General features: G+C 39.8%; 1 protein-coding gene across 1 annotated transcript in view; it reads left to right on the forward strand.

Annotated features, from left to right (window-relative positions):
* The window catches only part of Phtf2 (putative homeodomain transcription factor 2), a 136,390-nt gene extending 128,071 nt beyond the window's left edge, over window positions 1-8,319 (forward strand). The window contains exons 15-18 of the mRNA XM_055612807.1: window positions 1,252-1,407; window positions 2,969-3,064; window positions 5,257-5,382; window positions 5,978-8,319. Of these exons, the coding sequence (XP_055468782.1) occupies window positions 1,252-1,407; window positions 2,969-3,064; window positions 5,257-5,382; window positions 5,978-5,998 (399 nt within the window). The 3' untranslated portion in view covers window positions 5,999-8,319. The remainder of the gene's footprint in view (window positions 1-1,251; window positions 1,408-2,968; window positions 3,065-5,256; window positions 5,383-5,977) is intronic.
* Window positions 8,320-12,066: the final 3,747 nt, after the last annotated feature.

The following is a 12,066-nucleotide window of genomic DNA, read 5'->3' on the forward strand; positions in this document are numbered from 1 at the left end:
TTCTTCTTCTTCTTCTTCTTCTTCTTCTTCTTCTTCTTCTTCTTCTTCTTCTTCTTCTTCTTCTTCTTCCTTCTTCCTTCTTCCTTCTTCCTTCTTCCTTCTTCCTTCTTCCTTCTTCTTCTTTCTTCTTTCTTCTTACAGAGTTTTTCTGTGTAGCTTTGACTTTCCTGGTCTCACCTTGTAGACCTGGCTGGTGTTGAACTCACGGAGATCCTTGTGCCTCTGCCTCCCCGAGGGCAGACAGAATTTGATACATGGCTGAGTATACAGCAGTACCACTGTTAGGAGATAAATGTGTACCGTCTTACAAAGTTGAAGATACGATTACCCATAAGCTAGTATTTTACCCTACATATTAATACCTAACAGGAAGCCTTGCATATGTGGACCAGGTCACAGATACAAGACAGTTGCTACAAGTTGGTAATGAAGAAATTGGCAGCAACATAAATAACTAGTTGTTGGAGCAGACCAAAATAATTACAGGAGTTAAAATGAACTAATTCAAAGTTGAAAGCTTCAACACTGCTAAGTCTTGGAAACAAACTGGAGCTGGCAAGATGGCCCAGTGGGCAAGGGTGCTTGCTTCCGAGCCTAGTGATCTGGGTTCAGTTCCCAGAAGCAACACAGTGGATGGAGATAACTGATTCCTGAGGTTGTTCTGGTCATCACAGTGTATGCAATGTGGCATGTGCGTGTGTCTCCTTTCCTCCCTCGGGGAGAATAGATAAGTAAGCAAACAAATAAATACAAGGAAATGTAAATTGGATAATGTGGTACACTGGCTTAAAGATGAATGCTGAAGGTTGGTGATGTGGCCTTGTGAGAGAGTGGCAGAGCACTTGCCTAGCCTGCACAGAGCTCTGGGTGTGTTGTGTCCCCAGTCCTAGGAAAGGAGAAATAGAACCACAGGACGAATAGTTTTTCTAAATTAGTAAAGGCCTTCCTGGAAGAGGTAAACACAAAATTTACCTTGGAGTAGAGTGGAATGTTGGTTCAGAAACAAGGAACAAGGAAAATGTGACATTTTAACTGAATTTAAAACTTTTTAATCTGAAGTAAATACTATAAGATTAATATTCGATAAAACTGATAGAACCTGTAGGTATTGGTTATGTTCTCTATACTCCTGATGTGCATAAACATTTTATGATAACTGGGTTTTTATGAGCAATTCGTATAAAGTGGCGTTTCGTTTTGGAATGAACTCCTCACACTGCGCCTACCCTCTCTTTCCTCACGCCTGTCCAGCTGCTCCACGTGCATGAGATCTTCCTTGACTGTCACTACAACTGGGAGCTGGTGATCTGGTGCATCTCCTTAACACTGTTTCTCCTGAGGTTTGTTACTCTTGGATCAGAGACAAGCAAGAAATACAGCAATACCTCAATACTACTTACGGAACAGGTGAGATTTTCATGTTGTAGGTTAATCTCTGTAGACTGCAATCCAGGTGTGTGCGTGCGTGCGTGCGTGTGTTGAGATGGGTGTGATAGAAAGGGGGGTTAGGGAAGATGGAGACAGACAGAGAGACACAGAGAGAGGACAACTTGTAAGACTCAGCTCTGTTCTATCATGTATATTTCAGGGATCCAACTCAGATCATCAGTCTTGACATAAAACACCTTTCCCATCAAGCCATCTGACAGCCCATGTACTTACTAACTTAAATCATTTTTGCTTATTTCATATTTTTCAGGACTATATTTTTATTTGTGCTGGGAAGCTAAACTTAAATTTTGATAGTATACAAACCTTTTTTTTTTTTTCAGTGTTTCTGCCTTGCCTTGATTCAAATTTCAAACCTAGTCTGTTTTTATGTTCCATTTTCATTTGGCAGGAAAAAAAGTAGTATTTATAAAAAATGATAGATTTTTAAATCATTAGTGGGATATGATAGCTTTACAGTGTAACAGAACCACATTAGAATGAGTCTAAATTTTTATTCAACAGCTAGAGTAAAGCATAGGAATTTTGATAATTGATTTTATTTTATATGAATTTGCTAAATATTTCCTCATGCTATTTCCTAAGAATTGTACAAAGAAATGTGTGCTAATGAGCTTGTTTGAATGTTTTAGTTAGGATGAGCTCATATTTTAAATACCCACTAATTAAATAGTCTTGATTAGATGGAAGAGGAGAGCTACCACTAAAGACAGTCATCTCTAACAGGCATTGGGACTCATGGAATTGGACAGGTCAGCCACTTCCTCAACTTTATTGTGAGGCTGATGGCTTCTTGGCCTTCTGCACCTCCCGTCCAGTTCTCCCTGTAGACTCACTACCATGTGTTTACACGTGATTTGGGTTTGCTTTCATAATGACTTCTGCCCTCGACGTTATAGCACCTAGAACTTCATTAGCTACATTGTTAGTCCAGTTCACAGGCTGCTGACTGCTGGGTTCCAGTTGGGGTTGTGGCTCCAGAGTAAAGTGGGAAGGGGATCAAGTGGGTGAGCGCACTGTGATAGTGGTGTGGAGGTAGAGCCTTCTCAAAGAAGGGGACTGACCCAGGCGGGCATCCCAAAAGCACTTATCAGGGACTTGATGATAAAGCTATGTAAATATTTTAATAACTCACAATTTTTTAAAAACATGAGCCAATTTGTTGAGTTTATTCTGTTATAATTTATTTTCTAAGTTGATCTGGCCCTGAATAACAGTATTTAACCTTTTAAGTTTTCTTATTATAAAATAAGTTTATTATAATATCTGGGATGTATAAGAACGCATAAATATTTAAATCATTTGTAATATTAACACCCAAAGAACCACTATTAATATTTTGGTGACTGTCTTTCAGATCTTTTTAAGAATGTGTATTTGTGGGCTGGGGATATAACTCATTGGCAAATGACTGTATAGAATGCATGAGGCCCTGGGTTCAGTCCCCAACTCCATAACAGAAAGCATATATGTTATCATTTTTAAATGATTTTGCCTACGCGGCTTTTTTACATAAAAGATAAACCTCTACTTGAAAATGGAGAAGAAACCTAACAAAAAGGAGGAACTGACACTTGTGAATAATGTTTTAAAACTGGCTACTAAACTATTGAAGGTAAGAAAAGAGTTGAAATTGTTGAGGAATGTGCTGTTCTGAAATTGTATCTAGTCTCTGTAGATTCTGCTTTGTACTTAGTCGTCATCATTACCTAAGTTGCTTTCAAATTACATCTGAGCACATCTATGCAGTTTTGTTTCATTTTTCATTGCTCAAATAATCCATATAACTTATTTAAAAGGTGTGTTAAGACATTTACTAATATTGAGATTATTGTAGATGTGTTTTTTAAAATCCATTTCACCTAGAATGCTAGATAACATTTTACAAAAGAGTATTAGACATTAGCTCAGAAGTTGTTCACTTTGTACTTCATAGAGTAGTCTTCTGCTTTCCCCAAGTCAGCTTAAAAAGCAGTGATAGATTGTCATTGTTATATGTAGAGATCATTAGTAAATATTTAATTAAAAATCATTGGTGATAAATCAAAGACTGTAGAAGCATGTTTGATGTTATAATGTCCTTGAGAATTAGGGAAAAGTTTATTAATGTTGCAACAAGGCCTTGCTATGTAGCTCTGGTTGGTTCAGAATAACTGTTGCCCAAGGAGACTTCCAGCTTGTGGCAGCTTCCTGTCTCAGTCTCCTGAGTGCTGAGATTACAGGCAACATGCCTGGTTCTCTGGGGACAGTGCAAAAGGATATTTTCACCACTGCTTTATGGTATTGCTTTTCTTTGTCAAGATAAAAGCATATTTAAGAATCTCAATTTCTATAACTAATTGAGCATACTACTAAGAATTTTAAGTTTTCAGGGAATGCTGTGAAGTGAGTTGTGACTCAGTGATAGGGTTAGCCCTCTGTCAACAAAAGTATTTGTTGAGTGTAGGCTGTACCTCACAGGAAATTGGACATAAAAAAGATTCAGAGGAGGTAGGTAGAGGGATAATAAAATAGGTAATTATTAACTACATTCTGTTTAAAATTTCTTTAAAAGAGTCTTGAGGAAGATGATAGGTTTAAATAAGCAAGAGTACAAACAACACACCTTTTTTTTTTTTCTCTCTAAAAAGATACCATGAATTAATGGTTTTCTGTTTACTCTATCCTTTATATTGGGTATCTTCAGGGTACCAGGCCCTGTGGCTGGTAGCAGGGACTATTAGGCTGAGATACTGTAAAGTAGAGACAGTCGTAAGAGTAGAGCACATGGCACAATAAGATCTGTTTTGATATAATTGAGAATTTGGGCCTTAACGTGAATTGTACCTTTTCTCTCACTTTCCATGGCCAGTAATTCACAAGGCCATGATTCAACTAAGTATGCTCTAGCCCAGCCTTTTGCTTACTGCTCTCTATCTTCCACATTGCCAGCCCAGAGACCCTTTTTCATGTATTACTGCCATGTTCTCCCCTGGCTTACGTTCCTCTAGTGTCTGTTTATAGTCAGGTCCGCCTAAGGAGAAGCCAGCTCTTTGGGTCAGTGACTCACTTGTGTTTGGGCTATAACAGTGCTCAGCAGCCCGTAGCACCCTCTCCTGCTCTGGCTTTCAGGAATGCCTTCCTCAAGCCCTGCTCTTTGTAAGCCATGTCTGCTTGTCTCTGGTGGAGACCCTCATTTTTTAAATTATTTGCATGCTTGCTAAACTGTAAGTCTTCCTGTTCTAGGGCTGAACTTGACCTTCCCAGAGCCAGCGTAGTGCCTGGTATGTAACAGACCTTTTACCATTTGAGTCATCCAGTTTACCAGTTAACTGTATGTTTGAAGAGATGAGTTGACTCAAATAAGAATTTTTATTTACATGCACATATTATCAGAAGACTTGGCCAATAATACTAATAATTCTACAAGAGTAGTGTCCTCTTGTATTTCTGGTTGTGAGCCTGGCCTTTAAAGGCTTAGCCATCTCTCCAGCCTGAATAGTGTTCTCTTTTAGCTCCTATTCCAGCTCTTATTCCTAAACATACTCTGTCAGCTAGTAGGCCAGGACTTTACTAGGTGTTTATTTATAACAAGAATTAGAACTAAAAATTTATAAAATTATTTTAAAGAAAGTCATTTTTCTTAAAAAAAAATTAAAACTACTGTTAAAATTTACTTAAGTCTAGATACATTTAACCTTTCTAAGAAGAATCCATAATTAATAACTTTTGAATAGTGATTTTTTAACTCTTTCTTGCACATTGAAGATTTAGTTTAACTGGAAATTCTTCTGGCATCTGAGGCTAATGTTTTCTCTCCTCTGCTAGGAATTGGACAGTCCCTTTAGGTTGTATGGACTCACAATGAACCCGCTGCTGTACAACATCACCCAGGTTGTCATCCTGTCGGCTGTTTCTGGGGTCATCAGCGACTTACTTGGATTTAACTTGAAGGTTAAAGCTTGCAAGCTTTCTTTTGTTTTCTTTAACCCTGTTACTCTTGAGATTTCAGATGCATAATGGGTTCATTTCAACAAGTTTGTATACAGTTAGTACCAGTGGCTTCCCATTTAACTTCAGGGATTTTATATATCATGGAGTCTCACATTAGTAGAACTTCTAATCTGGAGCAGAATTTATTATATATAGGGCTCCTCTAGGCTAAGAGGAAGTATTTATTTTTCCTCATTAATTGAAACTTACTCTAATGATTCAGTAACAAGAACAAATGCCATATTCTTTTGTTGGCCAGAAATGTATTAATTATATAGCAGCAGATACATCCTCCAATACATGTACAAATAAATGTTAGTGAGGAGTAGAAAGAGCATATTAAACAAGTAGTAGATGCATATTGACATTTCACAGTAAAAACACGCAAGAGAAACCTGCCTTTCACCACTGTGCTTCAGATGGGTTCTTAAGCAGAGAAGGATAAAGGAGCTAAAACGTGACATTCTGAGCCTGTGAGTGGAGCTGAAGGGTACTGTGTAGTAGGACTTAAGCTTCTGTATTAATAATGATCATGACTTGTAATTGTTGTCTCTAGCTGTGGAAGATTAAATCATGACAGTTGAGAGAAATGAAGATGTAGCCTGTTTGCCAGAACATGAGAGCTGATGAAGCAGTCCGGAAGCAGCCACTGGCCCTGCTCCAGGAGCCTGCTGGGAATGAAGTGTTTACATCAGACTGTATTGTGCAATTCTTATATTTATTTTATTTGTTCACTGTTTTTTGTTTTGTTTTGTTGTATGTGTGTGTTTCTTTTCTTTATTTTTTTTTAAACATTTGTTTTAGTCTGTTTTAAGCATTGAAGTTCTTAGTTGTTGAAAGGGTGACAAAACTGATCCAGATACCTGAGATCCTGGTAATTGTTCACAAATAATTGACAGACAAATTGTGACAATAGAAGCCATTGCTAATCACTGTTTCTTCATCAATGCCGTGAACTTGCCTTACTTGAGGAAAACTTCAACTCTGAAATAGTGCATTGGACTCAACTAAACACATAGAGCATTTTCTTTGGTAAACCACGATCCACTCAGGATCGCTCTTGAGAGAACAGTACTGGGATCTAACCTGTTTAAGCTGCAGTTGAAGCACCCTTCAGTATTACTACATGGTATTATGTAACAGGTCAACAAGTGCTCTTTGATTATAAAACTCTTAATGGAGCAATAATTGTAAATGGTTACCATACTGTAAAATATTTTGATAAAATTAATTAGTAATAAATGTATTTATTTAAAACACTGAGCTGTTTGCACAGCTCCAACTGTGCATGCTCAAAATGTGCACTTTTTAAAATTGTTTCTCTTGATGTATATCTTTATGTGGGATATGTTACAGTGTCCTGGGGCATAATATGGTATCCTTCTGAGAGAGGTCTAGCCTCCTCTCACAAGTGAAGTGCCTACTGCAGTTACTAAAGTGCGTTAACGTTTACTCACAAGAATTTCCCATGGTACACTATAGCGTATGCTGTTCCGACCACACTCAAGTTAAGCTCGAGAATAAAGTTAAGAACCAACAAAATATTTATCTGATTGCTAGTTACAAAATTTCCAAATTTTCCAAAAAGACAGCTTCTGCCTCCCAGTTCTAGCCTCCAAATTTAATCTGGTGCACCCCCTCCCCAAGCTCCATTACATAAGGGCTATTTTTAGATGCTTTTAACATGGAAACGTAGCTTCTCTCTCCTTCAGTAACTTGTCAAGTGTCCAGTGGGAGCTTGCCATGTTTCCTGTTGGTAAATAGGGCAGATATGAGAGTTCCTGCATCTAGCCTTGATTCTAAGTTGTTACATTCGCACAATCAGTAGTGTTTTAAAAATGTTTTTGTGATTTTTTTTTGTTATTTTTATTTAAGCTAAGCATTTGGTTCCTCAAACAAAGAATTTATTTGAAACAATCTAGAATTTTCTTGGTGCAAAGTCATATTGAATATATTCATATTTTTAGAATATATTAGGGACTTTAAAATAATTAATTGTAAATAATTTCTTTGATTGGTGCAGTTTTAATTCCCAAATCACTCTTAAAATCAGGAATGTGCAGAGAACAGAGCCTTGTACAGTGCTGCTCTTCCCATTCCTCTGACCAGCCTCAGTTAAGCCTCACTGTAGAGTGCTCTTTGAACAGGAAACAGCAGACAGCATTGTGTTCCGTTTGCCTGTGTCCTAATATGTCCAATAATGACCAAAGTGCATTCTGAGTATTTTCAAGGAATGTATCACTGGAGCTTTAAGAACATACTTAGTTTCTCATGTGAAGAATTAGGCTTTGTCTGGTGTTTCTTTCTTCCTGTTGTCTAATGTTGAGGTTGTTTTTAGGCACTATATTTTATAAACTTTTTCAAAATAAGGTACATACCTATACAGAACTTAACATTTTGCACAGAGTATATCAAATATATTTTGAGAATAAAAAAGTACAGCATGAGTTCTGTTAGTAATAAAAAGATGAGATTATCGTATCTTACAAAAACTTATTTCAGAATGGAAATATTTTTGAGAAAGGTAGCTAAGTATACAGACCTAGGAAAATGCTTGCATTAGGTTAGTTCTGTTTGACATAGAGTTTGGAGTTGATTGTATAGTAAACCCATCAACATGATGTGTTGACTGTGCTTTAACGTGGGCAGTAGTAGAATACTGAAAGGAAAATGTTGTAAGCCGTTTCATAATGTTAACAGAACCATTTCAAAGTAGTAAATTGACATCCCTGCCTTTAAGAGTACCATGAATGTAAGAGTTGAAATTGTAACATATCACATTATAGAGAAAAAGCAATCCAGCGGTAGAATTATGGCAGATGTTGTGTGCTGTTTCTTTGCTGCGTGTTGTTTTTGAAAGTTTGAACAGCAAGTTTAAAATAAAACATTTATGACTGACTTGTATGTGTGTTGTTTCAAGTTATATGTATGAGTTGATTTTGTGTTTACTGGAGGATGAGCCCCAGTTAAACCCTTTAGACAAGGGGCCGTGAAAATAGTTTTAACTATCTCTCCACACCCTGGATTTTGTTCAAGTCCTGGTAACATGATAGGGTAACAGTACATACACGAGGATTCTTATACATGAGTAACACTTGCCCATGTACTGGAACAGAGAACACTGACCGTGGCCTGGGATGCTGAAGTTCAGTAGCAGGACAGTGATATTTTTAAACACACAGTTTTGCCACATGAATCACGCTGAAAGATTATGACCAACAAGCTACTTAAGCATTCAAATATGTGTTACTTAATTGACACAAGTGTCCTTGGGGCTCAAGTTAATCAGGAATAGCCGAGTGTGTTCCAACTTAACTTATGCTCAGAACTGGCTCTTTTAGTGAATCTCCTTTGAGATTTCAGGAATAGCAGTATCCTCTCATCACTTTATTAAATTCCCAATCTTTCTCCTGCTGTCCTACAAAGAATCCAAAAGTGCTTAGCCTATAGGAGTGTGATACTTGCTTTCTGGGGAATCTAGGAGGCTGTTTGGCCTAAGAAAGCGTGGAGTTTCTTCTACTTTCACATAGCCGTCAACGAACAGTCCCGCACGTTCTCTGTCAGACACCAACCAAGAGTGTCACCAACTCGGTCTGACACAATCCCCAGAAGAGTGCGATCCCACAGGTTGGAAGCACGGCCACATGATATTCCCGCCACTCCAGAGCCAAGCCAAGCTCTTAGTAGGGTATCTGCTTCTGAGAAACAGACTCCAGCACTGCTTTTCTTTGGTTTTACTTCGTTTGCTTAAGCACTTCCTGGAATTGAGGGAGGTTTTTCAAAAAGGATATTAGGAAGAGTGACGACGGTGGAGAGGTACCAAGGGTCGAGGAGCAGGGTGGCCTTTTGTGGGATACACCCGCCTTCCAGGACCCTCCACTTCCCTGGTGTCCCAGGAAACGCTGAAATCTGCAGTTGGAAACGTTATGGGAGCTCCATCGAATGATGAAATGCATGCATATATTATCTCTAAGGTCCGTCAGTTCCCTTCCAGGCTCCTTATCTCTGTAGAACATGAAGTGGAATTGAAAGCTGTAAGCTCATGTATGATTGTGGCTTGGTTTCTGTAAGGAGTAGATAAATGACTTGAGTCAAAGGCCCTTACACACTGTCTCATGCAAAAGCCTCATTAGACAAATTAACAGGCCACAAAAATAGGTTAAGCTTGTTCCAGGTTGCATGGGTCGTGACAGAACCCACAGATTCCATGTTCTCATTGCAGGTGTCATTTGTGTTGGGGTCTATAACATTGCTCACTCCTTGACTTGATCAAAACACGTAATCATAGGAAGTGATTTCCTAGAATAAAGTGATTTCCTAGAGTCACTTTAGGAAAAACAAAGCAACTGAAAAACTACCTGCCTGTATCCCTAGTGTATAAACTAACCAAGGTCAGGAGACCTTGCCACAGTGCTATTTGACTGTGCTGCTGAAAAGAACACTGGGCCCCCGTCGGTGGAGGGTCTTGCGCACCATGTTTTCAGATGCTGGATTCAGTGCCCTGAAATCTGGTTACCGCCCTGCCATGGCAGTAATTGTTACTCATGCTGAACCATCCGCTGTACCATGTGACATAAGGCATGTTCCAGGATTATCCGATTGGCTAAATAAGTTGCCTACACACCTGGGCAGGGCAGAAGTTAGGTAGGCGTGGTGAAGGTTCGAGCACTCGGAGGAGGACAGAAGGATCGTGGGAAGGAGAGAGGTAGGGCATGAGAAGAAAGCGGAGCCCCCGTGGGATAGGTGAAGATCCATGTGGGCCAGGAGAAGGAGCAGTGTGGAGAGAAGCGGCCCAGGTGGAAAGCAGGTGCAGCGGTTTATACTGGAGGAGAAGGAGCCCAGATGGGATGATTGGGCAAACAGCCTGAGATGTTGGGCTGGGTGGCAGCGAGGTAGCCCAGCCCCAGCTTATCTAAAAGTCTGTCAGGTGTTCTGTGTCTTTTATTGTTTGATAGTGGGTTAAATAAAACCACTGTAGTAATTACAGGCACGTAATAATAAACATTATTAGTCATTTTTTTAATTTTCCACAACAAGCCTCTCATTGTGGGTTTATTATGACACCTTTGTGCATACATGTGCATATACTCTAGTTCATCCCTTCCTTCACTACATTCCCTGGGCTCCGGCTTTCCCAGCTCTCGGTTATGGATGAGAATACCTGACTTTGGAGGCCTCTTAGAAGAGTTTGTGAGAACACAAGCTGAATGCTTAGCACAGGAGTTGATAAAATATGGTTGCATAGAGACACTCTTCCCCCTTTGCAACAGGACAAGGAAGTAGTGTCCTGGGGTCAATTAACAAAAATACCAAGATAATCTTAGTGTTGTGATAACAGAAGACCCTGCCAATTAAAGCCATGCCCCATCTATATGAGAGAGTTGAGTCTTTTACAGGAAACCAGCAGTGAAATGCTTTTCTTTTTGAGGCTGAAACTTGAAATTATGTTAAGCAAAATAACTCAAATGTTGCTGCTTCCTGTTGTTGAAATCTAGGTTTAAATATGTATATTTAATATGCACTATAGGACGTGAAAGTTAAAAGGGGATTGTGAGAATGTAGGAAGAAATCTAAGGCAGGGTGGTTATAGCTCCTGAGAGCAGGAGGGAAGACTGGGGAGAACGGGACCAGCAAGAGCAAGCTGAGTAAGAACACATTTTAAATATATACACACGAAAATATCACACAAAACCCATTTCTTTGACAACCGAAAATTAATTTTTTAAAATGGGGGGGGGGGGAGTTACCCTGGGCTGCTGAGATGGTTCATTAAGGTCAAGGCTCTTGCTACCAATTCCTGGGACCCACGTGGAAGGAAGGGGGATTTTACAAATTGTCCTCTGAAGTTTGTGCGTGTGTATGTGTGTATCACACTAAGGAAATGCAAGGACATAAAAAGATACAGGCTTCGTCTCTGGATCCTAGTAGGTCTGCATATAACAGCCAATCACAAACACTTTGGCCTGACTCTCTTAGCCCTGACCCTGGGGCTATTGTACCAACACCCTAGAGCAGCGGTTCCCAGCACTGTGGCCCTTTAGTTCAGTTCCTCAGGTTGTGGCGACCCTCAACCATAAAATTATTCCATTGCTACTTTGTAACTGATTTGGCTACTGTTATGAACTACTGCTACTGTTATAAATATCCAATATGCAGGATATCTGATATGCGACGCACCCCAAAGGGGTCGAGACCCACAGTTTGAGAACTGTCTTTGCCTCCTGTGTGCTCTCAGTCCTCCACCTCGCGTTGCTCGTTCTGCCTAACCTGCATCGCTGGGGCACACAGGGATTGACTTTACACCCACGCGCTTATCAAGATATCCCCGGGACCTGAGTCTCATATTCGGCGACGCTGTTTCTGCGCATTGGTCTCACGTCCATGCGGCGGTCCTTCCAGCTCTCCTAAACCGCCTTCAGATCTCCTCTGTCCGTCTTTAACTGTTGGCATTTCCCCTGTGACTCTCCTGGAAAATGGAAATGTCTTTCAGAAGGTAATCCTGTCATTCTCTTCCTGCTTCAGCTGCTGAGAGGGACACTGCTGTATGAGGCCCACGCTCTCCCCGCTCACCTCTGCAGTACCACCCCGTCTTCCTCCTGGCCTCACCGTTATCCGCCTTCTTTTCCAAGTTGATGAACCATTTAG

The sequence above is a fragment of the Psammomys obesus genome, unplaced genomic scaffold, assembly GCF_907164565.1.
Source record: "Psammomys obesus unplaced genomic scaffold, mPsaObe1.curated_primary_1811, whole genome shotgun sequence".
NCBI classification, from domain to species: Eukaryota; Metazoa; Chordata; class Mammalia; order Rodentia; family Muridae; genus Psammomys; species Psammomys obesus.